The sequence below is a fragment of the Gymnodraco acuticeps genome, unplaced genomic scaffold, assembly GCF_902827175.1.
Source record: "Gymnodraco acuticeps unplaced genomic scaffold, fGymAcu1.1, whole genome shotgun sequence".
Taxonomy (NCBI): domain Eukaryota; kingdom Metazoa; phylum Chordata; class Actinopteri; order Perciformes; family Bathydraconidae; genus Gymnodraco; species Gymnodraco acuticeps.
This window is the reverse complement of record NW_022990358.1, coordinates 1,517,199-1,544,248: the sequence shown is the minus strand read 5'-3', so window position 1 is coordinate 1,544,248 and position 27,050 is coordinate 1,517,199. Positions and strand designations below refer to the sequence as shown.

Genomic DNA, 27,050 nt, shown 5'->3' with positions numbered 1-27,050 from the left:
TTACTCTGGGCCCTGCAGGTGAAAAACTAAAGAGGGGCTTCAAAATCCGGCAGATCAGGTGTTGGTGCTGCCGGATTTGGAAGCCCCTCTTTAGTTTGCTCGTTTTAAGGACACTTTTCAGATAGTCACAATCTTCGTATTGGAACAAACTTCCGTTTTTGAGTGCAGTCCCACTCTGCTATATTCCTCCTTCCTACAGAACAGACAATGACAGGATAATATGTAATTTGTCAGTATAGTCCTATTTCTTAAAACCTTCTCTGTTGTTTAAGTGTCTGATAACCACGAATAGTAAGCAATTATATGACAGTAATGATATAACATATGTCAGACACTGTGGTATTTTCAAGCAAGCCTAAAAGATAATGTGTTCAAACTGGCTTCACTCGCTTTAATTGCTCCTTTGTAATTTTCCTCTGTGGTTTCCTACTCAACACATGTTTGTATTGTAATGCCACTCATATTTTATTTTTTATTGTATTTTAAGGTGACATTGAATGCTTTGAAAGGTGCCCTAAAATAAAGTGTATTATTGATCTTTTAGGCTTGATTGAAAATAACACAGTGTCTGACATGATCATATATGTGATATAATTACTGTTATATCATTGCTTACTATTCGTGGTTATCAGACACTTAAACAACAGAGAAGGTTTTAAGAAATAGGACTATAGGCCTACTGACAAATCACATATTATCCTGTCATTGTCTGTTCTGTAGGAAGGAGGAATATAACAGAGTGGGACTATACACTCAAAAACGTAAGTTTATTCCAATACGAAGATTGTGACAGATCTAAAAAACGTGTCCTTAAAACGAGCCTCCTCGCAATTGTATGCAGATTATTTATTCAGCCGTTTGCTGTTTAATCTGATATATCACTCAAAAGAGAGAAAAAAGCTTAGAAAACGGCGAACGCTACAGGCGATGACGTCACCTTTGCGCGTCCCCGCGAACAGGGCTTCAATCCACGGCAAGGCTTCAACCTACGGCATAACACCGGTGACACCTGTTATGCCGTAGGTTGAAGCCTTGCCGTGGATTGAAGCCCTGTTCGCGGGGACGCGCAAAGGTGACGTCATCGCCTGTATTGAGCGTTCGCCGTTTTTTCACCCTTTTCAAAGCTTTTTTCTCTCTTTTGAATGATATCCTGGAGAAAGATATAGGGGGGGTTCCAAATCCGGCAGGAGAAATACCTGCTCTGAACATGTTATGTAGAGAACAGTGCAGATCTTCCCTATTGACACCAATAATACACTTTATTTTAGGGCACCTTTCAAAGCATTCAATGTCACCTAAATACAATTAAAAAAAAATATGAGTGGCATTACAATACAAACATGTAGGGATCAATACAGGCGATGACGTCACGTTTGCGCGTCCACGCGAACAGGGCTTCAATCTACGGCAAGGCTTCAATCTACGGCACAACACCGGCTCACCTCCTGGGGGCGTGATTTAATGATGCACACCGAACGGCCAAAGGGGGAGGTGATTAAAGATTTGATTGAGCCGGCCCAGTGTCAGTGGCGGTTCTAGAACATTTTACATGGGGGGGCAAAGGGGGGGAAAAGGGGGGGCAAAGGGGGGGCAAGAGGTCATGCCAGGGTGGCATGGGAGGGCGGACAGTACGTGGTATTTTATACTGTATATAACCTATTTATTGTTAATTCATGCCCTAACACAAGTGTTCTTAATGCACAAGAGAAACAAGGTGTTCAGACAAACAATCGGGTGCCCTTTGAGTCCCCCAAGCTTACCTCAACCATTTTAAATGAAAGGAAACTACAAAATGTATTTTAAAGCAATGAATTAATGGAACAGGTTTTTTTGCATTACAATGTAAAATTAAATATATATTTTGTTTTAAAAAAAATTGGTTTTCTTAGTATTAGACAGACATATTTGCATGTCCTCACTAAGCATTATTACATATTAATTTAATATCAAACCAATCAAAATGGCCAATTATCCCAAAATGTTGCTGCTAATATAATCATATGCTTGTCAACTTTAACTGATCAAAAATAAATTCTGAAAGAATACTTGAATTATCTATGAAATTGCAATATTGTCCCTCAGTTTGTTTCAACCCCGTCACGCCATACCATTTACCCTCCTATTAAAATAATGGATCAGTCCATGTGTGATCTGCATTGAGGGAATTACATCACAAAAGTGTCAGTTTCTTCTCTTACCTATATTTCAGTTTTTGTATTTTCAGATTAAGATTGACAAACTGAACATTTCAACTTATAATTAAGTACACAAATTACATCACCCATCTCTTCAGAGAGCTGAAGGTGACCTGTGCAGCAACACATTTCAATCAATATTTGTCAATACTAAGAGCTGCTAGATTGTGCTGCTGTGATGGAATATGTAAGGAGAATAAGAACATACCATGTGGTCCAACTGGAGTTTCATCTGCCTCCTGATCCCTGCCTCTGTCCCTCTTTCTGACACTTCATCTTTATTCCTCACATACATTTCTTCTTCTTCACTAATGTCTTCATCTCCTCCTCCTGCTCTGACCCTCCTGGTCTCTTCATCTCCTCCTCTTCCTCCTGCTCTGACCCTCCTGGTCTCTTCAGTGAACTCTCTTTTCCTTTTCCTCTTTCTGTTCGTCCTGATCACTTCTCATATGTCTTTGTGTTGTTGTTGAATCACTCCTATACTCTGGCCTGCAAGAGTCTACTTGTGAAAAGCACTGGTACAAATGCTTGTATAACTTTACGCGTTAGGGCCATGTAGCCTAGCTAATATGTAGCATATCATATAACATCAGAAAGTATTGATCAAGCGCACACAGGCAGCTGTGCTTGGATCCAGTTTTTACAGTAAAGGATGTATCCTGGTTTCATTGATCTGGCCTCATTGCTGTGATGTGTAGTTTACGTGGATTTAATAGGCTACCGCGTAGTTTATCAAAGTGATCGATCTCCCAGCTAACGCTGTCTGCGTAGTATTTTGTAACGTAACGCCCCAAACAGCGCCCGTCTGTTAAACGCTATCGATTCAAACTGCAGCGTTTTATTAATATTTAGTTTCAAGCTCTCGTCCTTAGTAAAAACAAAACTAGTGGAAAGGGAAATGCTCCCAGGGGAAGCTGAACCATAGGTGCTGGGACAGCTCGCTCCCTCTCTGCAGCGGTGTGAGCCGCGGTCTGTGTGAACGCCGCTCCGCAGTTTAATGCAGGGCCGTAGCTGCGTTTTTAACGGGCCTAAAATTATATTTAAAATTATTCACTTTTAACTAATGTAATGCTTGTTTTGTTGCTTGAGAAGCTTGTGGAAATAGTGTAGGTTTGTTTTAGTACAGTTTTAGGGAAACAAAAGTTAGGGGGGCAGCTGGGGGGCAAGGCTCTACCGGAACTTCAGAAAAAAAAAAAGAAGACGTGTCGGCCCAAAAGGCACGTCGGCCCACCGGGAAAATGCCCGGTATGCCAGATGGCCAGTCCAGCCCTGCGTACAGGGCGATACTGCTAAGGCTTCTTGGCAATCACAACCACCTCCGGAGGAAACTGCTGTAATATCACTCGACGGAAAGTATTAAAAATGCAGTTCTGTCATTCTGATGTCTGTGCTGCCCTGTCTTTGTACCTTTGTCTCAGGGTGAGCTCTCTGCATGTGGTGCTGTCCTGATACTGAATGAAGTGGGGGACCAGGTCAGGTCCCATTCTGATGAAGGCGCCTCTGTTGCTGCCCACCTCGTAGTAATTAGACGCTGAAAATATAGTAATCACCTAAATGCAACATAAGAGTCAATACCGTAAGTCTTAACATGAATAGTAAACGTGTAGAGATATGCTGTTTGTTAATCACTAATTTCTAATTGCTTTCAGATTAAATGTTTAATTAAATGGAAAAACAACCGCACAACCGTCATTTTGTACTTTTTTCTTAATTTCCTGTTTTTCATCTCCTGTCATACTCAACAAAGCTACTCAAAACCTAAAAGTACGGAAGCACAAAGTGGATTTGATGAAAGTATCATTTTAAAATCTAATTCCACTCTAATTTCCGTATATTTATGTTGTATTTCAGTAAATAATTCAACATCAATTTTTCCCCGTATTCATTTTGGTGTTCAATTACCACATTACAAATATTTGTGTTTTGAGTAAATGCTAATTACATCTTTGAAAAAGGAAAAACTATGTTTTAACACGTGGAAAGTTGTAATGTTTTAAATAAATTCAAATCAACATTTACCATTTAATAGAGTCCTTTATGGGCTTCCATACAAAAGTACCTGTTCCCATCGTCAGTATTGCAACTTAAACTCTTTCTTGTGTGTCTTCATGCTCACCCTGCGGTTGTGGCAGAACTCGTATCCGTCCTGTTTGCACTCGTGGGAGCGGATGAGGAGCTGCAGGTTGTTTCTTCGCAGCACCTCCTCAGTGACATCTGGCCCCCAGTAGCAGCCTCCGCCTCGCACCTCATTGGAAATGCATCCATTTTGAGGCATTGGGTCACTCCACAATACATCCACTATCTGGGAAGCCAAATTAATCAGTAAAAAAGTCAGTGAAATAATAAAATGTGATTATGGAGCAATACTACATGTTGAACATCTGCCAAAACATTAACAACCACTGAGACCACTTACTTGTTTCCACTCATCCAAATCTGTTGTTTTAGACTCCAGGTATGAGTCAGACTTCTTCAGTTCACATCTGGCCTGATCAAACCCAGACAGCCTGCACCTGCTATTTAGCTTCTCATCCACCGACAAGTCTAACTTACTGCACACAGGGGTGTTGTTGAGCGAGCGGCGTGGGAGGTCATGCCTGTGATCCGGGGCCGAGCTGTGGTAAGTCAGAGAACACACTCGACGCCGGCCTTCCACCTGACCACAGGCCTCTCTTTCCCTGTTTTCGTTCATCTTAGTCATACAGCCATGGACTTTCATTTTAGGAGGCCTGAGAGCCGATGCATACTGCAAACATTCAAAAATACACAGACCCTTGGTATGATGATCATGATAACAATTCTTCATTTGCTGCCTGTAAATTGCCCCACATACACAAATGTTATTATCCCTGAAGCCATCTTACTTTTTGTCTGTCCACTCTAGCTATCTTGTCAAGGTCTGTGGTGTCAGAGATCCCACCGTGAACAATCAGCACTTTGTTATCAATCACTGTGGCCAAAGGTAGCCAGCTGAAAATCATCTGGAGGAGCTTTAGGATCTTCTTGCCATGCACCTGCAGAACAAAGCGAGCCATAAAGTGAGTTCTTAATATGAACTCATTATTTTATTCATTTGGGCACATTCAGTTGCAGACTAAAACAGGAGTAAAAGTGTATTCACTATTTCCAGTTGTGGATTAATAGACATTTGGTATTATGTGAGTTAATACGCAAGCAGGCATTGGACTAACTGAGTCAAACTACATCATGATGATGCAACATGTCCCCCAGGGTTTTAAATAGTCTTAGTACAACAAAATAGGACAATACGTTGAGTTGAATGCAAATCAAACAAAACCTACCCTGTATTTTCCCAAAACTTCTTTAGTGAAGCCATATCTGAAGAAAACACACATTAAACAACTAGGTTAGTATACACACCAGCTGTAGGTTGAATATAATAAGAATGAAACCATATACAGTGTGAGCATTTTGTGATTGGCCTCGAACCTCAGATTAACAATGTGGTCCTCATGGTTCCCTCTGTTCAGATGGACGTCATTGGGGTAGACCAGCAGGAAGCCGAATAGGGTGAGAAGGATCTCTAAAGAGTTTTTACCACGATCCACAAAGTCTCCATTAAAAACATATGGTTTATCAGAGGACGGCAAACCGTTCTGAAAGGGGTAAGTACAGAGAAATACAGAACCAAAATATGAACAAGAATATTCAAAATAGGAGGTTAATACTAGTAGAAGAGTAGAAACTATACTATACGACAGTGCTTCTCAAACTTTTTTCAGTAATGTACCCCCTTTGAAACATTTTCTCAGCCAAGTACCCCCTGACCGACCCCGAACATTTTTTGATCGAAAAAAAAGCCTATACAAATAATTCCAATATAGTGATGTTCCCTGATTTATGAACTCCTTTACAACAAACTAAGGATATTTTTATTTTATGCATGAAAAAAAAGAACATAACGACATAACTGATTTTTCAAAGGAGTTTTTCAACTGAAGTAATATCTGTTTAACAAACCAATGAACACAATGATATATTATGCAAAACTATAAAATACAATACACAAATTTGACATGTTTATATGAGGACCCCCTTGGTGGTTCTAGGAATATTTTATATAAAATTGTGTTTTCTATTTAACTTATTATACTAAGATTATTTTTGTAATCATGCATGGTATTTTTTTAATTAACTTTTTTTTTTAAATCTCACGTACCCCCTGCAGTACCCCAACGTACCCTTAGGGGTCCGCGTACCCCCATTTCAGAATCACTGCTATACGAGAATGGTCTATACAAGAGCAATTAAAGGCACTTTGGATTAGTATGATTAGAGAGAGTAAGGTGTTGAAATGAACATCTCTGTCTGACAATTTGATTAATTGAATGTAATGAGTACCTTGTAGAATATCAACAACAGGTCTTCAAGGTGCCCGTGTAGATCCCCTGGGAAAGAGATAAATAATGAATTCATATTTGTTACAGTGTAACTGCATGCTCAAGAGCGTTAAGAAAATAATGTGGGAGAAAAGATCTGAGAACAATATATACAGGAAAGGCCTGCTGTTGAGTACCGCATATGGTAACAGCCTGAGACACAAACTGGCTGAACTCAGGCATGAACGGTAAGGCAAGCATATTATGCTTTTCTGAGACCAAATTGGACAATTCCATTACAGATTCAGAGATTGAAATTGAAGATTATCTTGTAGTGAGAAGGGACAGGAACGTGAATGGAGGTGGTGTCTGCATGTACATACATAAAGACACCAATTTCAAAAACCGAACTGACCTGCATCATGAAAATATTGAATCTGTGTGGGTTGAAATTCTTTTTGACAATGCTAAATCTGTAATAGTCGGGACAATCTATAGACCACCGGAACAGAGTGACTTTTATGATACATTAGATGGGTGTTTGGCTGATGTGGGGGATGTAGAGACAATTATTATTGGAGACTGGAACACGGATATGCAACGTAAAGACACGTCCGTCTTCAAGTCCTTCAGTAGGATTTGTGATCTGCACGGCTTCAGCCAGCTAATCACCCAACCCACCCGGGTATGTGAAACAACACAAACTACCATTAATCTCATTCTGACCTCTGACAAGTCCAGGATCTCCAGTAAAGGGGTTATAGCATGCGGGTTAAGTGATCATTATATGATATTCTGTACCCGCAAAAAGCTAAAACAAAGGGCCGGCTGTCACAAAACAGTCATATCTAGAGACCTCAAAAACTACTCTAGCGAGGCCTTTAACCTAGAACTGGAGAGCCTGGACTGGTCAGATGAGCTCAGTGGTACACAAGTTGAAGAAACATGGCTTGGTTTCAAAAACAAATTCTCTGTAATACTCAAGGATTTGGCCCCCCTAAGAACAATTAGGGTAAAAAATCGCGCTGAGCCGTGGATGCACTCCGGCATACTGACCGCCATGAAAACCAGAGACAAAAAATGCTCTGAGTTTCATAAAAGTCAGTCAATGCTTTCCAAAAGCACGAGCAGTGAACTCCAGCCCCACGTGACTGAACTCAAAATTGAAAGAAACAGACTAAGAAATGACGTAAGCTCCATGATCAAAACTGCCAAAAAGAATTTCATCAATGTCAAAACTGAGGAAAACAAAAATAAACCCCGTGAACTTTGGAAATTACTCAATAACCAGCTTGGCTGCAGTAAAAAACTCAAAACGAGATTTTCTAACTTAAACATAAAGACAGATAACAGGCTCATCACAGACAAACTGGATGTGGCCAAGTACTTGAACATTTTTTTCACAAACATAGCCACAACTCTTGTAAATAAATTACCCTCCCACTCAGGGCTTTTTGGAGTAGATCACATCATGACCTACTACAAAAACCTAGGGGTACGCAAAGATGATTTCAGTCTAGCAAGGGTAACAACAGCAGAGGTACTCATTAAACTGAGTGCCCTCCAACCTAACAAGGCCACTGGCCACGACAATATCCCCTCCAAATTCCTCAGAGACTCAGCAACCGCCATCTCACCAGTCATAGCTCACATAATTAACCTCTCCATAAAACAGGGAAAAGTACCCAAAGACTTCAAAATTGCAAGAGTAACCCCCCTGCACAAAAAGGGCAGCAAATTGGACCCAGGCAACTACCGCCCTGTTTCTATACTTAACTCCATCTCGAAAGTCATGGAAAAAATAGTATATGAACAGGTCGAAAAGTACCTCGCGGAAAAGAAACTAATCTATGAATTTCAATCTGGCTTTAGAACATCCCACTCCACTGACACATGCCTTCTTTATTTGAGCGACCACATCAAACAAGAGGTGGACGAGGGCAAGTACTGCGGCATGGTGATGCTGGACCTACAAAAGGCTTTCGACACTGTCAATCACCCCATTCTGATTGACAAGCTAAAAGCAATTGGTTTTGATAAACTATCGGTGAGCTGGATGCAATCCTACCTGGAGGGGAGAGAACAGATGGTGGAGGTAAACGGTACTCTGTCCCCCCCCCTCCCAGTGAGCTGTGGTGTTCCACAAGGAAGCATATTAGGTCCGTTACTGTTCCTAATTTATGTAAATGACATGTCATCAGCATGTGACTGCAACTTATTCCTGTTCGCGGACGACTCAGCCCTGCTGGTCTCTGACAGGAACAGGTTGCAGGTTGAAAAAACCCTCAGCTCCGAGCTCGGCAGAATCTGCACCTGGCTCGCCGATAATAAATTATCATTACACCTGGGTAAAACAGAGTCCATTCTCTTCGGTTCGCAACATAATCTCAGCAAATCCGACGACTTCTCAGTTGCAGTGGGCGACATTATTGTCACAAGTAAGAAGGAAATTACATACCTAGGATCTATTCTTGAGGCAAACCTCTCCTGTGACAAAATGGCATCCAATGTAATAAAAAAAGTCAATCAGAGAACTAGATTCCTATACCGGATCTCCTCTCTGGTAAACAAAAACACCCTGAAAACTCTGGCAGGAGCACTCATTCAAGGGTACTATGACTATGCTTGCACGTCATGGTACCATAGCACCTCCAAGGCGCTAAAAATAAAACTTCAAACATCGCAAAATAAACTGGTCAGACTACTGCTTGACCTTTCATCTAGAACCCACCTCACCTCTGCCCACTTTGACAACCTAGGATGGCTTAGAGTAGACGACAGAGTACAGCTACTTGCAATGGGCCTGGTCTACAAGATCCACTACACCTCTATGGTACCCATGTACATGTCAAAAAAATTATTCCCAAAGGTCAAGGAATACCATGATCATAACACCAGAGGGAGCTCCACAAATCATGTGAAACCCAGATTTGGCACAAAAAAGGGGGAATACACGTTTCGCAATTATGCCACATCAAGGTGGAACGCTCTTCCCACAACTGTAAAGGAAAGTAAAACTATACTTACCTTCAAAACCTCTCTTAAAGAGCACCTTCGGGGGAGAGCATTGCAAAACTGGCCCCGGTAATGGTACAAATCTCAACCTGTCGTTCAATGGACAGCTCCCCCCCCCCCCCCCCCCATCTATGTATATACTCGCATTTTAGACTCTGTTACTAACTGTATATCTGTAGACTTGGTATGTCTTAAATGTCCGGTTAGGATGTATTAGAACGAAATCTAAAATGAAAATTGTAAACAAGCAATCTGTATGTAAAAAACCACCTGTATGTAAATTGTAAATAAGCCATCTGTATGTCAAATATGTCTTATATGTCTTAAATGACATGATGAATTGGAAATGGGGGACCCTGATTTAAACAAGACGAAAGTCTTTCTCTGGTCTGCATCCCCTTAACAATTGTATGTTTTGAGCTGTACTGTACTGTACCCAATATACAAGCTGTTAATAAACTTTTCAATCAATCAATCAAATGGGCTTTGTATGGCAGGCGATGACGTGACTGATGTTGGGGAAAGTTCTCAGAAGTCTCCAAGTCTCTCCAAGAAGCTGCAGAACATATCGAGCATGAAGCTGCTACTAGAAAACAAAGAAAGTGTGTATAAACCGAGCACAGAGGAGAAAAAGCAAACCTTGGATTGAACACCTTTGGGGATATAATCATGTACTTACTTCTTTGTGCTTGAAGGCCTCCACCAGCTTTGACACCCCACAGAACGTCATGGGGAACGTCAGATGGGGGCCTGTGTAGCTTTTTGTCACCTCAATGCTCTTGTAGCAAAAATATCTCTCCCACTCTGTGTCAAGACAGATTTAATTCTTACGAAATATGTGGGATATAAGGTTTCCTATGGTAAAGGTGTAGAGAGGAAGTGAAAAAGTAAGGGCAAACCCACATTATGTTTCTCAGCAGATAGTAGACTGGTTAAACTCAGATTATCTGACTGTCAGTAATCTAATGAAACCTACTCTGCATCAGTGAAGAGTTGAGGTCTGTTTTACTTTCACTGCTGGCTGGGGTGAAGTGGTCCATCAAGAAGCCAAAGTAATTGTAGAGCTGCAGGAAGAAAAAATACATGTTGTTAAATGTCTTATTTTGAAATTGTCAAATCGAAGTACTGGAAAAAATGACATTTTAGATAAAAATGTTGGGGCCACTAAGGTTATTGTAATAAATCCCAGATGGACCATGGATGCGGAATATCTCAGCCATCCATCTTGTAATGATTATTATTTTTCAATCAAATTGATATATGTTTCACTCTGAACCACAAATGTCAGCCTCATGGTGGTGCTGGAAGGTCTGGAGATCACAACGTTGGTAAGAACTATCCTCTTGGGTCCATGAATGTCTGTTTTAAAATGTAATGGCAGTACATCCAATATTTAAAATATATATTTCTTACCGACAGCCTGATGTTGCCATCCACAAGGCTTCTAAATGTTGGTGGGTAAGACGAGTTCTGTCAGTGCTCACCTTGATCTGGTCTTGCTCTCCTGCATATTCGATAGACTGGAAGATGTTCCACGTGCACCTGCGTCTCATCTCCAGCCGTGCAACATGCTGACGGTACCAGCGCTGGATTAACAGAGCCGCACTGATCGCTGCAGATTAGGAGACAAGACGGAAGCACTCGGACATAACCATGCTGAGGTAACCTTCCTCTTCCACTATGAACACATTCATATACTAAGTTTGATCCATTCTGCAAGACTTACCAGTGGCAGCTTCACAGAGTGCATACAAATTGAGTAGAAAAGTGAGTTAAAATTGTTTGTTGAGACTTTTGTGTAAATATGTGATGGAGTAAACATATATTTACCTGGAACTGAGATGGACTCTAAAAATGAAAAATAGCATTAAATTATTGCGTAAAAAGGTACATTTGACTCTGGAATTTCACTGGAATAATAAAGGCAGCACCTTTGTGACATTTTGTCAGCAGTGGTTCAGACTTTCCCAGACCACATCCCATGATCCTGTGCTGTTTTCACTGTCAAAGAAAAATATACTTTCATGTGTGAGTGTGAAATGTCTGACCTTGTGTTTTGCAAGCTGCGAAATAATGAAATAATAAACTTTTATAAACAACAAAACACATTTCCCTGTTTCATCTGTTTCACTACAGATTTTTGTAATAAATCAATTGGACAATCAAGTTAACAGTTAGGAGTAAAGCAAATGGAAAAAGACACAAATACTTGATGTTTAAAAATATAATGGCAAATGTTTGCATGGAATACACACTTCAGCATTTCAAGTTTAAGTAATGTTTCCCAAACTTTTTTAAATAGAGCAATCAACAGTAGAAATAAAAGAAAAAGCACCAGACTGGCCGAAAAACCCTTACCTGTTCACGTTACCATTCTTTCAATATCCCCCTCACTTCTTCTGGACCTTTAAATAAAACTTTCCATTTTGTATGCCCCAAACCAGCCAGCCAAATTATATTTGTTTAAAGAAGAGAAAAGGCAGATATGTAGCATGTGTTATCACTCCATTCATTTCCAAGGCCCAGCAACACAGGTCCCACTGTCTGTAATGTTGTAGTTAGATTTCCCCTCTTGAAGCTACACACTCTCGTCCACCAACACACACATTGGCTCAAGTCTTGTAAATATCAAGGCCAAGTGTCCTGTGCCCTGTGATCACTTTAACAAAACAAGATGCAAGTGGATTAGGATTAAACATTACTACGGCTGTCATGTACGCTGAGTAAACGGATGATGGCTCTGATAAAGGGCAGTATCGGTTTTTAAATCTTGGCCTTGATGCAAGACATGTGTCCTCCCTGTGACTAATGAATAATAACATCAATGTATCTCCATTAGTGGTTAATTAGCCGTGGCTAGCCTGGATAGATAGACTTTAACATTACATATATCATAGTACTAGCCATAGCACCCTTTATATTCAATACAACTCGTACAAATATAGACACAAAATTATCAAATAAAATAAAAAACAGAAACAGTCCTTCTTTTACTTTCCTCACTATGCATGTAAGTGAAGCAGTCATACAACAAGTAGAACACACCAATCAAGGTTGAAGGATTGTAAATGTAACATTATTGGACAAGACATTAAACAATACCGCTTCCAATTATGAGATTCCATAAACTAATCATTTGGGTGCTGTACAATGAGTCTATTGAATTGAATTGTTGCAGCAGGTGTTCTGTCTATCCACAGTCATTATGTTCAAGTCTTGTCGGGCACAAATTAAATCTTAATAGCAATATTTCCCACAGAATGAATCTCCTGTAATGTAGCTTTCTATCTCGCTACACCAAATCCTGCCACATTTTTAATAATGTTTTGTTGAGATTCATCCCAAGAATGTTCTCTGTGTTGTGTGCTTGTGAACATCTGCATGGTGCTTCCTCCCTAGCCCTTGGCCTATTTATAAAGACTCTCTGTGATCACAGCCAGCAGCAGCAGCTGCGGTGGTGTGACTCCCTGCTGTAGTAGAACAAGGACATTGTGAGAGACGTCTGATACTCAAGGACTCCGCTCATGTATACAGTAGGTGGTCGAAAACTGCAATATTCCACAGTGACCTAAGGCGACCAATGCGTTATTATAAGAACAACCGACAATTTTGCACATTTTTGTTAGTGAAAAACAAATCCCATGAAAAAAAAAAATACATTTGTTTTTGGTTTGTATTAACAGAAACATGACATAAATCCATAAAAAAAACAACTTCACAGTGAAAACTAAACCAAACTGCTGCCTCTTGATAAAACACATTATGAGCAGGCTTAACAGCTACACAACAAAACATAAACAAATTGAAGATTTGCGATAAATATATATTTATCTGTTTAATATATATATATATTCTATACAATCTATAGCTAGTTAGAAAGATAGATGGATCAAATTATTTATTATTTAAATTGACGTAAAAAGAAAAATGATTTTGTGTAAAACACCCTAAAAACCTATAAAAACTCTCATTCTGATATAGATATAGAAATATATGAAATATCCCCGGAGTTATCCTCTAAGACTTTATTTTTAAATATTGTCAATTTATCACCATTGTTGAGACCTGATGATCATTTCAGAGCTCAAATCTTCACAGTGTTGTTTAGACCTGTAGGAGGTCTTGTGCAAGAACACATGGCATACTTGTGTTATTATGCCTGTTATTTCACACTGACTGCAAGAGTATTGCCATGTCTTGTATCAGCATGTACCAACAATTTCTGTGGCACTGCCTATTATGATTGGTTGTACCCTCCAGCAGTAAAACCGTGTTCTTTGGTGCACCATGCAAATATTGCTGTGACCCAGTTTAGTCCACAGTGAGTTAGTAGTCTCTGATTAAAGGGGCCTTAACGACTTTAAACTACCGTTCATTGCTTGCCTCTCAACTCAGCCTCGTGTTTTGCTCTTTACTCTCATAGAGATGGATAGTTGAGCATGTATGATACTGGTAGTGTGGAATAATATGGTTTAAACATGTACAATACACTATGAGTGGCATCAGAAGGCCCAATGAACCTTTTTTTGTTGAAAGAAGTTTAAAAAAAGAATATGTTCACTGGGGAATATGTGAACGTTTATTCACTGACTATTTGAAGATGTTTTTGCATCTTTTACTTTGTGTAGGCAAAACCATATTCTTGATTTCAAATCCTCCCTAAGAAATCACATCCAGTATTTCACGTCTGGAAGAAATAACTGAACTGATCTCTTTCACACAAGACAACAATGTGAAATATCTCAAGGCCAAGCTTTGGTACAGGAAGATAAAAACCCATGTTCCCAGGCCCTGACAAACAATACCTCGTGCAGCATCACTGTCTGGTCACTCCTATCTTCTCTTCCAACCAGAGTCAACCGTAGTCGGCCGCAAGTCCAAATTTGAGAGCAGTTGATCCAAAAGATTGACCATCCGGCCCATACACCATGTCCTTTACGTTTACTGTCATGACGATGCTCCTGGGCTCTTCAATGGTGTTTGCATTTGTCTTGCTGCCATCCGAGGAAGTTTCTGCTGCCCCTGCGAACTCTCCTGTCTCGCAGCACAGGTCAGTACCAACCTATCTGTTCCCTGTCTCTAAAGTGCAATATGTTTGATTTATAAGAGCGCTATTGGTAAATGTTTTATTTCAGGAGCACATTTTTACAGTGTTTTGGTACTTAAATAATATTACGCTTTTGTTTGCTGTGTAGTGTATCCATTTTATTATAGATTGCAGGCCCCTATTCAGAGGGGTTCATTTGATACACTGATATCTGAATGAAAGTTGGTTCTATAGAAACCCTCAAATATGCATTATGAATGTGTTATATTAGTCTAAAAATTGTGTAATTGAATATGTCTGCATGCTGGGGTCCCAATGAAGGTGAATTGCATATATTGGGTATGACTTAATACATCTGAGACTCTTTATGATGTTAGTCCTCATTTCACTGTAGTTTTTTAAGCTTGACCTTGCTTTACAAAATCAGCTTTTTATGAAACTACAGCCTCTTGAAACATTACAACTACAAACTACAACACTTGGGCATTCATAGAATATATGGCTTTCATTGATATGTAGACATTAAGTAGGCTTCTGAGCATTTCTCTTTAAAAAAAAATAAATGCTCCCCATCCAATCGCTAATCAGAATTCATGCAGAACGTTTTTGATACCAAGTCACAGTTGTCCTCTTACTAGTGTTCCAAAAGGTCTTGGGGTGTTAAAGTGTTATTTTGAAGTCATTTTTTCAGTCTCAAATGTTAGAATGTGTTTCATTTTGCATCAAATCTGTGTATCAAATTCCTTGTGACGTATACTGTGGACCTGCTATATCTCCCCTTACCTTGTCAGGTCGTAGAGGTTAATACATATTTTGAATAGCCTCAGTGCTGCAGACTTGCTTAACAGATAACATATCCATGATGTGTCCGTGCTGAGTAGTTCTCAGGGAAAAATACATCATTTTGATCTATTTCTAGGAATTTGCAGAGCTGTAACATGCTGTTGCAATTAAGCTTCAGTAGTGTCATAAATTACTCTTCCACAGAGGAATTTGTGTATGCCTAAGAAAATAGTCCCAGAGCTATTGAGGTTATTGAGAGAGTACATGTCTGGCATGTGCAGCTGCTCACAACTACACTTGTTTAGTCTTGATTGGATTGTTAACACAATACTTATTTGTTGTCATGTAGAGCATTTCTTCAATTTTTCTGTGTAATCCTTTTTAATGCAAATGTAACCTTTTATATGATGTTTAGATGCTCGGGGGGGTCATTGCAGTCAATCAGACAGAGTCTCCTCGAGGGCCTCAACTTGCAGGCTGAGCCACAGCTGCCTGCTGGTGGGCTGGACGGTATTGGAGAGAAATGGAGGACCACCTTCGGCTCCATTGCTCACAGAGTGAAGGACAATGGTGGTATGTAACACCCAAACACTTTGAAGAAACCTTTGTCGAGCCCACATTTTGTACAGCTTTAATTTAATCTTAAGAGGTTTTCACATTCAAACTGAATTGAACGTTTTTTTGTCCTTACAGTTCCAGTGGCCTCTGGCAACTCCGTGTCCCCTGATGGTGGAAACAGTACAGACCTGAAGTGCTGTTCCATGGCCTCTGAGATCTTCATGAAAGGTATGCACCAATGTGTGCATGTGTTCATGTATGCATGCAAATTGACATGCAAAAATATATAAATGCATGTACTAAAATGTCCATTATTATGTGTTTCAGATCTGGGCTGGGAAAACTGGATTATCCATCCTGCCAGCCTGACCATCGTCAAGTGTGCACTCTGCAACCCCGCAGGGCACCCTGTGCAATGTCCACCATCCCAAACCACTCAGGTATAATTCTCTATATTAGAACAGTGAAATAAATGTCCTCCAACCCCAATTACCTTATGTTTTACTGTTAAATGTATAGCTTTGTTTATTGTACTTGCTTCCTCTTCTACAGTCCTACACGTCTTTTTTCACCTCTTTGCCTAAGTTACATTGGAGCTACAAACACCAAATAGTTTGCCTGTGTTTGCTCAGGAGGGAAAACAGCTGCCAATAGATAAGCCTGTTCTCTCACTCTGCCAACACAAATATACAAATGAACCAAATTCAAGCTGAGACACTCCCAAAACTTTGGTCAATCAGAAATGAATGCAGTGTACGTGCTAAGGAAACATAACGTTGTGTACCATCTTTATGTGATCTTATAAATAACTTTGCAAAAGAAAAAATACAACTAAGATCTAGACTGCATCTTTTAAATGAAACTGTTTGGAAACTAATTTGTAATTTGTTATTTTATATTTAATTTTTCTACACTTTTTTATTTCTGTACTTTATGTGTAACACGTCCACCATAGCATGCACCACTTTTTTGCATTTCTATCAAGAATATAAATATTCACACGTTCTTAACGTCCATTTTTGTTCAAACTGTGTTATCCAACATAACCTCTTTAACTCCTCCTCTCTTTTTTTCTCTCCAGGTGCCATGTTGTCAGCCCACCTCCCTCCAAATGGTGCCTGTTCTCTATGTGGATGAGTTCAGCACCCTCGTCATCTCCTCCGTGCAGCTGGCCAGCAGCTGCGGGTGTGGGCCTAGTAACCTCCAGCAGCCAGGCACAAAGTAAAGTTTGTTTTATAGTCTTGTGTATGTGAACCACCTGGTGCACACAGACACACAAAATACAGAAAACTTAGTGATACATTATATGCAGGCCTATCTTCTCTCTATAGACTTATCTTAGATCCTTTCAGTGTGTATTCAGCACCGAGTGTGGGAACCAAAGCAAAGTCTCTCTCAGTTTTGCATTCCTGTTTCTCCTTTCAAACAAGAATGTGCCAGCACAAATCTGATCATTTTTTTATTTTAGAGGTTAACTGCCAATGATTATTATGATGATGATAATAATGATACTGCAGACCCATCAAAAATGCATTTCTGTAGATAAGCCCAACTATTTCTCTTGCGCCAAGAGCTGCAGAGAGCTGGAGGCGAAACACTGCCAGCTAATCTTTAAATACATCTCATGGGTGAAGAGCACTATTTAAAGCTGCTAACTATTACAGAGTGTTCCTAACAAAAATGTGAGACTGTACAGAGCCAAATCCTTACTCATACCAGTTGTTTCCCCCCATCTGTGAACGACTCCTTTCTTGGGCAATTTAATTCAAAAGGCATATAAAAATAATAATAATATACATATATATGACAACAATTCACAATCACATTTCATATACATTTTTCCTAAGTAGGGACATCTTCTGTATGGTGCTTTCTTTTAGCCCTTTCAACTTGCAGAAAGCAACAATGCCCCATTGCAACCACCAAAAAACATTCACTTTTGGAATGAATCATAATTAGGTATAAAAATGACATTAAAAAAAAAATCAAACAATTTTTTCTTGACATAACCTTCTTTGAGATATGCCATTAGATCATAGTTTTGACCCAAAGCAGTTTTTCCCTTTTTTTTTTCATAAATGAACCCAAAGAATGTTGTTTGATTTAAATAAATGTCCTCTTATATACATGTTTTACAGCAGAGGTCTTGTTTTCCCTCATATGCCTGTAACTTGCTATAGTTCTCAGTTTATCATTTTGTTAAGCTTTTGTCTACTGCTGACTTTACAAAATTACCTCACCATGTACTTTATTTTATTTTTCAACTATTACTTATTATATTGACATAGCACCATAACTTGTATTTAGATCTCGTACAAAATATTGTATTTTGCTAATGAAACTGCTATAGCATGCTAATCATTTGTACCAATTTCCTGATTTTTTGCTTACAAACTTTTGAATAAAGATGATTCAAATCAAAAATGTTTTGCTCTCAGCTGTTTTTCCTGCAAACATTTATTATGGACTATAACTCTTGATTACTATTTTGGTAAAGCAGTTCCTTAGTCCAGCCTTTAGGTGTTTCACATTTCAAGTCTAGAGGGAGGAAAATAACCTGGAGGATAGGCACTGCGCTCCAGGAAACCCTCCTCATTTCAGTGTAAGAGCAGCATGTTGCGCAGTTCTGAAAGTCTTGAACGTTTATAGCTGCTGTGCATGCAAAGTTTTTTCCTGGCTGAAGTTGAATCTTATCCTATGGTTGTCAGGTTGTGCAAGCAATATATTGATCCAGGACAACAACTATCCCACAATAGGACAAGAAGATCTGGACCAATCGCTCAACATTGCCAGCAATTGGATGTTTTATTGATACTGGACAGAATGTCAACATATTTCACTTTGTGGGTGTTTTTTGGCATACTGTCTCCCTTTCTGCTGGCTGAAGGGGCAGCTCATTGTTCAGAGAGGGAAGGGTTGGTGAAACTGCTGCCCAAGAGACCCTTATCAAACTGTTTGATCGAGTGCACTCAGATGACCTACCATAAGAAACTTCAACTTGAGGACAACCATAACATACGGCTCTCATATTGCACAGAAGGTAAGGCATCTCTCAGTTACAATTTCAACTGTCCTTGACTAAATGTGCAGACAGATATCAGTAGTGCAGGTGGTCTTCTTATGTCAGACCATCGCTGTCTGACTGTTTTATGTGGCACATCCGATGTGTATAGCCCTTCATAAATGAGTCTCTCTTCCTAGGAGACCCCGGGGAATACTGTTGGTCTACGCAACTCAAGTGCAACATTGGAGAAAGCTTTGTGCAGGCCTACGTGGTGTTGCCTGTGGATGTATCTGTAGCTGGACATGAGATGCTGGAAGTGAGAGCCACTGTCCCCTCTGCCACCACACTGCTCAGACACAACAGCCCCACCACAATCGCAGGCGACTGTGGCCTCCAATACAACGTGGCGCCACAATTCAGTAACGAGAACACGGGGAACTCTTTCTGCATACAGGTTGTTTCCCCGGTTGATTCCCCGGTTGTTTCCCCGGTTGATTTTCTCAAATGTCCTCCTTTTCTGGTCACCTTCTGGGAGAGAAAACCAAATCAGATCAACCAAGGAGGTGATGGATAAAATACCCATATATTTTACTAAAGTAAAATAACTAATGCATACTGTACAAATACTCAGCCCTGCATTGAGCATGTTACTTAAGTAAAAGTGCGTAGGTATAGTAACTAAAATGTACTTCCGGTATTACAATTTGATATCATTGTATTGTTATCATCTCATTCATTAATGTGTAACCATCACTTTAGTAATTTTTAGATTTTGAGCAATTTTATTTAAGGCTGCAACTGTTGATTATTTTCATTATGGATGAACCCTTATGTTGTGTTTGGGTCTCCGGTGACCCGTATCAAGGTACAATTATATAATAACTACGCTCTAGTTTTTTTATCGGAACGAGGCTTCATGATTTCAAACCTTTATTTAAGGTGGTCCCATTGAGATCATCGATCTCTTTTTCAAGGGAGACCTGCAGATGATATCCTCCACAACAGCTATATAAACACTACAAAACAGATTTTGACAATTTTAGCCAAGTCTGAAGGTCTCTTAAAAAAAAAAATTGTATAATTTGGTGTTCAGGTCTGGGAAGACACAGCAGAATTGTTGTGGGTGACTCTGGGGCAAATTTGGCCCAATCAAGATTAATCTTTGACTTTAGACACCCCAACCCCACCCCCTTCATCCACTGTAACAATAATTATTTCACAACATGCACCTGGTTGCCCATCCCTCCCCCCCACGGGAACTCAACCTTTCACAAAGAATATGTACACAAACCCTTGAACCTGAACACACACATGTACATGTGCAATATGTGGTGTGTTTTGGGGCCATAAAATAAAATTACAACAGGATTGTACGGTTATGAATGCATTATAAGTTAGTTATGATGTAGTTAAAACAATATGTGATAGTCATTATTTTTTAGTGTTTTTCTGAGGTAAATCATGGGTCAAAATTGACCCGCGAACACCATGAACGGTAACAGCTTTCGAACACAACACAAGGGTTAAGCTCATGATTATTTTCTATGTTCATTGATTGATCGTTTGGTTTTACAAGTCCAAACCTCACAACTATTGGACAAAGGCATAAAGCAAAGCAAGCTTTTGTGTGTGTTAAATGACAGACAACCAATTAATCTGTTGTAAATTGTTTTAGATATATTTTAGATGTCATATATATATTGTATAAGATCTTATTATGTTTTGTATGCAAACATCTTTATTTGTAAAATAACTAGTAGGTGTCAAATAATTTTATAGGACTAATAAGTACAATATTTCCCTCTGAAATGTAGTTGAGTGGAAGTAAAAGGATAATTAAATGAACAGTCCAAGTATCTAAATTGTGTGCTTGAGTACTGTAGTTGAAACAACGCTTGACGCAACTCCCCACACGTTTTGTATGATATTGTTAAAGCTTGATTTATGTGACTTTAAACTTTTAGTTTCGTTGTGAAGGTATTTGATGGCATTTGACCATAGAAGAACATGTAGATCACTCTAAATGTGTTAATCCATCTTTGTTAAGCAATAATAGAGACTTTTGAAGATCTGAAAAGATATCATTGGTGATGCAAAAGATGTGAATGGTTGTAAGTGTTTATGGCAATATTAAAAACAATTTATTTTTATTTTGTAGTTGATGTTGTTGTGTTTCAATGTTGAGATTCATTCAATGATATAAATGTACATTTTTGCTAAAAAAGAACCTACTTTTGAAATCTCAATTACCATTACATTAAATTGCAAAACAGAATATCAGTAAGTATACAAAAATGCAAATAAATTAGATTGGACTAGTGTTATATTGTTGTACTTTTATGTGAGAATGTGCTGCTCTGGTAATGTAATGTTCATCCATTTACCAAAAAAAAAGAGCTTTTTATTAAAATGTCGGTTATTTTGTTCTAGTTTCTAAGTTTGGATTATTATTTATGATATACACTTTCTTTGTAAGTCTAACAGGTTGAGGGCAGAGTGAAGAACGATAGTTACGTATGTAACTACGGTTCTATGAATACTGGATGACCGCCAGAGGCGGTGCTTTAGCACTGGATATCTTCTGTCTCGCGCATGCGTAGGTCGAATATTTATATCAACAAAGTCACATGTGACCTCGTACGACCCGGAAGGCATAAGTTCCGGTGCCGTCGCCGAGTTCAGTCCTACGGAATCTTCTCGCAGAAACACGAAATTCCGAGTGACCAAGAACTCTGGCGGTCATCCAGTATTCATAGAACCGTAGTTACATACGTAACTATCGTTCTATTTCATACCTACTGACCGCCAGAGGCGGTGCTTTAGCACTGGATGACCTATACCAACAGAGTCACGAGGAAGTCTGAATACTCACCTTATAAGGATGGTCTAGGCGGACTCTGCAGGAGGACCACACCCAGCGGGTGAGGGGCGGCAACATTCACCCTGTAGAATCTGGCGAATGTGCTCGGCGATGCCCATGTGGCCGCAGCACATATGTCCTCCAGGGGCACACCTCTCAAGGTCGCCCATGACGTGGAGACACTCCTGGTAGAGTGGCACTTTACTCTGGGTGGCAAGGGACGGTCATTCGCCCTGTATGCCTGGGCAATGACGTCCACGATCCAGTGGGACAAGCGCTGTTTTGAGAGCGCATGGCCCTTTCTAGGACCACCGTAACATAAAAAGAGCTGGTCAGACTGACGCATGCCTGCGGTAGTCTGGACATAAGCTCTAAGGCCCTCACCGGGCATAGGAGTCTTGACCTCTCTTCCCCTTCTCCTGATGGGGGGTCAAACCCTGCCAGCTGGATAGGCCGATTAAAGTGAGAGCGTGTCAGCACCTTAGGGAGGAACGCTATGTTCGGCCATAAGGTGACACCTGAGCCATCTGAGTTCCACCTCAGACACGAGCTGTTTACAGACAAGGCATGAAGCTCGCTTACACGCTTTGCTGAGGTGATGGCAAGAAGAAAAGCAGTCTTGGCTGAGAGCCACCTCAGTTCTGCCTCTAACAAGGGTTCAAAGGGAGGCGAACATAGGGCATCCAGCACCAAGGGCAGATCCCATGAAGGGGCCCTTGGGATGTTCGGGGGGCGAAGTCTCAGTGCTCCCCTTAAAAAGAGGGATACCAGTCTATGGCTCCCCACTGTACTGTTGTCAACCTTTGCATGTTGGGCTGATATAGCAGCCACATGCACCCTGACGGTATCGGGACACCGGCCGTCATCCAGGAGGGACTGTAGGAACTCAAGGATAGTAGGCACCGAGCAATGTACTGGGTCCTCATTTCGCCCTTGGCACCAGTCAGAGAACAGTTTCCACCTGTTTCCGTACTGTCTACGAGTAGATGGTGCCCTCGCATTGAGAATAGTCCTCCTGACAGGCTCTATGCAGTCGCTCAGCAGTGGGTCGGGCCCTCCAGTGGCTAGACCCACAGCTGGAGGCGGCAGGGGTCGGGGTGCCATATTTGACCCTCCAGCTGAGACAAGAGGTCCTTCCTGTTGGGGAGACGCCAAGGTGTCCCGCAACAGAGTCTGTGCAGCAGGGAGAACCAAGTCCTGGCTGGCCAGAAGGGGGCCACCAAAAGAAGCCTGTGGCCCTGATGAAGCACTCTGAGGAGTGTTGGTAGGATCAGAGGGAGGGGTGGATAGGCATAGAGAAGACACCCTGGCCATGAATGAGCCAGGGCGTCCTGACCCAAGGGGCTGGTTTTCTCGCTCAAGGAGAACCACAGGAGGCAGTGGGTCGACATCTTCGAGGCAAAGAGATCTACCTCTGCCCTGCCGAAGAGACCACAGATGTTGGCCACCACCTCTGGATGAAGCCGCCACTCCCCTGGTGGGGGCTTGTGACGGGAGAGGAAGTCTGCGACTTGGTTCTGCTCTCCGGACAGATACATTGCCCGTAGGCTGGCCAGGCAAGGAGCTGCCCAGGTCAGGAGAGTCTGGGACACCTCTTGCAAGCGTGCAGATTTGGTGCCCCCTTGGTGGTTTATATGGTACACCGCTGTAGTGTTGTCCGAGCGGACAAGCACATGCCTCCCCCTTAGGTATGGCAGGAAGTGCCTGAGTGCTAGGTGCACAGCTCGTAGCTCTAGCACATTGATGTGTTCCGTGCCGTCCAGAACAGACCACTGCCCCCGGGCTGTCCTGTTTTGCCACACCGCACCCCATCCCGAGAGGCTGGCATCCGTCGTAACAGTCTCTCTGCGGAAAGGAGAGCCCATGGCCACGCCCCTCGACATATATGACCTCTCCCTCCATGGGGATAGAGTGGAGAGGCACTGTTGTGACACCCTGATTCTTTTGTGCCTGTGCAACTTGAGGTCTAAGTGGAGGCCGTTCAGCCATCTCTGCAGGGGGCGCAGTGATAACAAGCCCAAGGGAATGACAGTTGAGGCAGCTGTCAGCATGCCCAAGAGGCCGAGAAACCGGATAAATGCCAGAGACCTGCCCCTTTTGAAGAGGGGAAGAAGCTGGAGAATGTTGTCCAGGCGCTGAGCAGATGGACAGGCCCGCATAGTGACTGTGTCCAGAGCCACCCCAATGAAGGTTAGGCTCTGAGAGGGGTTCAGATAACTCTTCTCCATGTTCACCTTGAGGCCTAGCCGGGTGACATGAGAGAGAAGGAGAGCCGTGTCCTGGGTTGACTGCAACCGGGACGGTGCACAGATTAGCCAGTCGTCTAAGTATGGCAGAATCTTCATACCCTGAGACTGCAGGGGTGATAGGGCTGCCGCGACACACCTGGTGAACACCCTTGGGGAGAGGGAGAGTCCGAATGGGAGCACCCTGAACTGAAAATGACGGCCTCTGAAGGCAAAGCGAAGAAACTGCCTGTGATGAGGTACAATAGGCACATGAAAATAAGCGTCCTTTAAATCGATGGACGTGAACCATTCCCCCCTGGCAACGGTAAGAAGAACGTCCGCTGTGCTCAGCATATGGAAAGGTAAGATCTTTAGGAACTTGTTGAGTCCCCTTAGATCTAGGATTGGGCGAAGTCCACCGCCTTTCTTCCTTACTTTGAGATGGGGTCTACAGGCTCGATTGCTCCTTTGGCAAGGAGGACTGACAGCTCCTGGTTTAGGGCGATTTCTTTTGCCGGGTCGCTTATGGTGGTCATTTTGACCCGGCTGAAGGCTGGGGGTCGGCGTCGGAACTGAAGCTTGTACCCTTGGGTTAAGGTAGAAACCTTAAAAACGGGAAAAAGTCTTAGTGTCCCTCCAGCATGCATGTAACTCCCTCAGATACTCACAAGAGGGAGGAACTGCAAGGGTGGCGGGTGCCAAAGTGCGCCTGAAGAACGCACTGCTAGGCACTGTTTCGGGCTGCTGTACATCCAACTGCTGGCGAGCCAGTGCCATGCGGATGACGGTACTCATGGAGCCGACATCCGCCCCCCCCGAGGATGCATGATCTGAGGTACAGGAGCCAGGCCCAGAAGCCTGGGACGGGCCCTCTCCTTCATACTCATTAAATTGAGTGGCTGAAGCTGCCAATGAGAACACATCGTCCTCTGGAATCAGTTCAGGCATGGGTGGGCTGGGTGGACTGGGTGCAGCGGCGTGCTCTGTACTGACACCAGAATGGAGAGCCAAGAGGATTGACTTCATCTGGGCAACCTCAGTAGTGAGTCGGTCCACCCTAGAGGACAGCCTATCAGGCTTAGTCCTTTTCTTGGGCGGGGCACCTGCAGCCTCTGCTGCCCGACGCCTAGGACGGGTAGGTTGGGATGTAGTCGACTGTGCAGGGGGAAGGCCACCCTCAGTCAGTAGTTCAACCCTGGCTAGTCTAGCAGCTCTTACCGCACGAGGCATGATGGTACAATTCATGCACGAGTCCTCCGAAAGGCCCTCCCTCAGATGCTCGAGGCCAAGACAAGAGGGGCAAAGGTCATGGCCATCCTCTGGTTGCAGAGAAGCCATACAGGTGTTACAGCCGTTAAACATAGCGCCACTCTTAGGGGAAGCACTCAGCTGACTGTAAATAACTGGCCAGGAAACAAACTCCACAATGGAGGGGAGTGAGCACAAAGTAGTTAGCATGAGCGTACGCACTCTGCTAACTGGGATGCGAACAAGTGTGTGGTCAGTTAGTGGTATGCTGTGGGAGGAGAGCGGGAATACTCTCTCCCTAGCGCCGTAGCAAGTTAGCCTGAGCGAAAGCACTCTGCTAACATGAGATGGAATGGTTCTTAAGACAACTGTGTGCAGGGAGAGGGGAGCGGAAACACTCTCTTCACTAGCGCTGTAGCGAGTTAGCTTTGAGCGAGAGCACTCAGCTAACTGGAGGATACAACAGAACCCAACTGTGTGCAGGGAGAGGGGAGCGGAAACACTCTCTTCACTAGCGCTGTAGCGAGTTAGCTTTGAGCGAGAGCACTCAGCTAACTGGAGGATGGAACAGAAACCAACTGTGTGCAAGGAGAGGGGAGCGGAAACACTCTCTTCACTAACGCTGTAGTAAGTTAGCTATGAGCCAGAGCACTCGGCTAACTGGAGGATGGCACAGGAACCAATTGTGCGCCGTGGAAGGGCGAAGACACTCTTTCACTAGCGCCGTAACAGTTAGCTTGAACGGGAGCACTCAAACTAACTGGACGATATACAGGTAAGGAATTAAATGTCTGTAGTGAGAGGAGGGCGGAGACGCCCTCTTCACTTAGTGTAGTAACAGTTAGCTTGAACGGGCTAGCACTCAGCTAAATGGACGATAGAATCAGATAAGAAACCAATGTATGTAGTGAGAGGAGGTGCGGAGACGCTCCTTTCACTAGTGCAGTAACAGTCTAGCTTGAACGAAAGCGCTCAGCTAACTGGACGATAGAATTAGGTACGATAGAATAAAATGTTTGTAGTGAGAAGAGGGCGGAAACGCTCTCTTCACTAGTGCAGTAACCGTTAGCTTGAACGGGCTAGCACTCAGCTAACTGGACGATAGAATCAGGTAAGTAACCAAATGTTTGTAGTGAAAAGAGGTGCGGAGACACTCTTTTCACTAGTGTAGTAACAGTTTAGCTTGAACGAAAGCGCTCAGCTAACTGCGCAGTGACAATTAGCGAGAGCCCTCGGCTAATTGTATACAATTATCTCATTAGTTTGAGAATATATAGCACAAACAGCAAAACCGGTAGCGCCGGCTGACGTGCAGGAGCGTCCGCTCTTTACCGATCCGGAGCTCCTAAGATCCGAGCGGTGAACACCGCGGTCCCCTCCCTTGGGAGGACGGACAGCTAGCTCGTCGCAGCCTTTGGAGGGCGAGCGTCTTTCTAGCCCGCAGCTCCGATCTAACGATCACAAGTCTACAGATAGCGATGAGCTAGGATCTTAATTGTTCAGTAAGCTAGCTTTGGCTTCTACTCATAAAGTAGTAACCTACGCTGCGAGAAGATGAAAAGGACTGAACTCGTCGACGGCACCGGAACTTATGCCTTCCGGGTCGTACGAGGTCACACGTGACTTTGTTGATATAAATATTCGACCTACGCATGCGCGAGACAGAAGATATCCAGTGCTAAAGCACCGCCTCTGGCGGTCAGTAGGTATGAAATAGAACTGAATATATCTCCTTCCCTGCCAAACACCCTGTCCTGCTTTAGAAAGGTATG

The 27,050-nt window shown here is 42.2% G+C and overlaps 2 protein-coding genes and 1 pseudogene across 2 annotated transcripts; 2 read left to right on the top strand and 1 right to left on the bottom strand.

Annotated features, from left to right (window-relative positions):
* Positions 1–19,392, bottom strand: part of LOC117551267 — a 37,415-nt pseudogene extending 18,023 nt beyond the window's left edge.
* LOC117551273 (growth/differentiation factor 5-like) lies at positions 14,479–17,397 on the top strand. Its single transcript, XM_034224083.1, has 5 exons — positions 14,479–14,600; positions 15,796–15,953; positions 16,074–16,166; positions 16,266–16,378; positions 17,020–17,397. The coding sequence occupies exons 1-5, from the start codon at positions 14,479–14,481 to the stop codon at positions 17,161–17,163; spliced, it is 630 nt and encodes a 209-aa protein (XP_034079974.1). The 3' UTR covers positions 17,164–17,397.
* On the top strand, positions 18,549–21,092 carry LOC117551270. Its single transcript, XM_034224081.1, has 2 exons — positions 18,549–18,978; positions 19,140–21,092. Exons 1-2 carry the CDS (start codon positions 18,597–18,599, stop codon positions 19,514–19,516), a joined length of 759 nt encoding a protein of 252 aa, XP_034079972.1. The 5' UTR covers positions 18,549–18,596; the 3' UTR covers positions 19,517–21,092.
* The last annotated feature ends 5,958 nt before the right edge of the window (positions 21,093–27,050 follow it).

Bases quoted from the DNA above. Each gene is read 5' to 3' on its own strand.
- LOC117551273 (XM_034224083.1), top strand. From the start codon at position 14,479: ATGTCCTTTACGTTTACTGTCATGACGATGCTCCTGGGCTCTTCAATG. The intron at 14,601-15,795 runs GTCAGTACCAAC...TATGATGTTTAG, and splicing joins TCTCCTGTCTCGCAGCACAG to ATGCTCGGGGGGGTCATTGC. The intron at 16,379-17,019 runs GTATAATTCTCT...TTTTCTCTCCAG, and splicing joins CACCATCCCAAACCACTCAG to GTGCCATGTTGTCAGCCCAC.
- LOC117551270 (XM_034224081.1), top strand. From the start codon at position 18,597: ATGCAAAGTTTTTTCCTGGCTGAAGTTGAATCTTATCCTATGGTTGTC. The intron at 18,979-19,139 runs GTAAGGCATCTC...CTCTCTTCCTAG, and splicing joins GCTCTCATATTGCACAGAAG to GAGACCCCGGGGAATACTGT.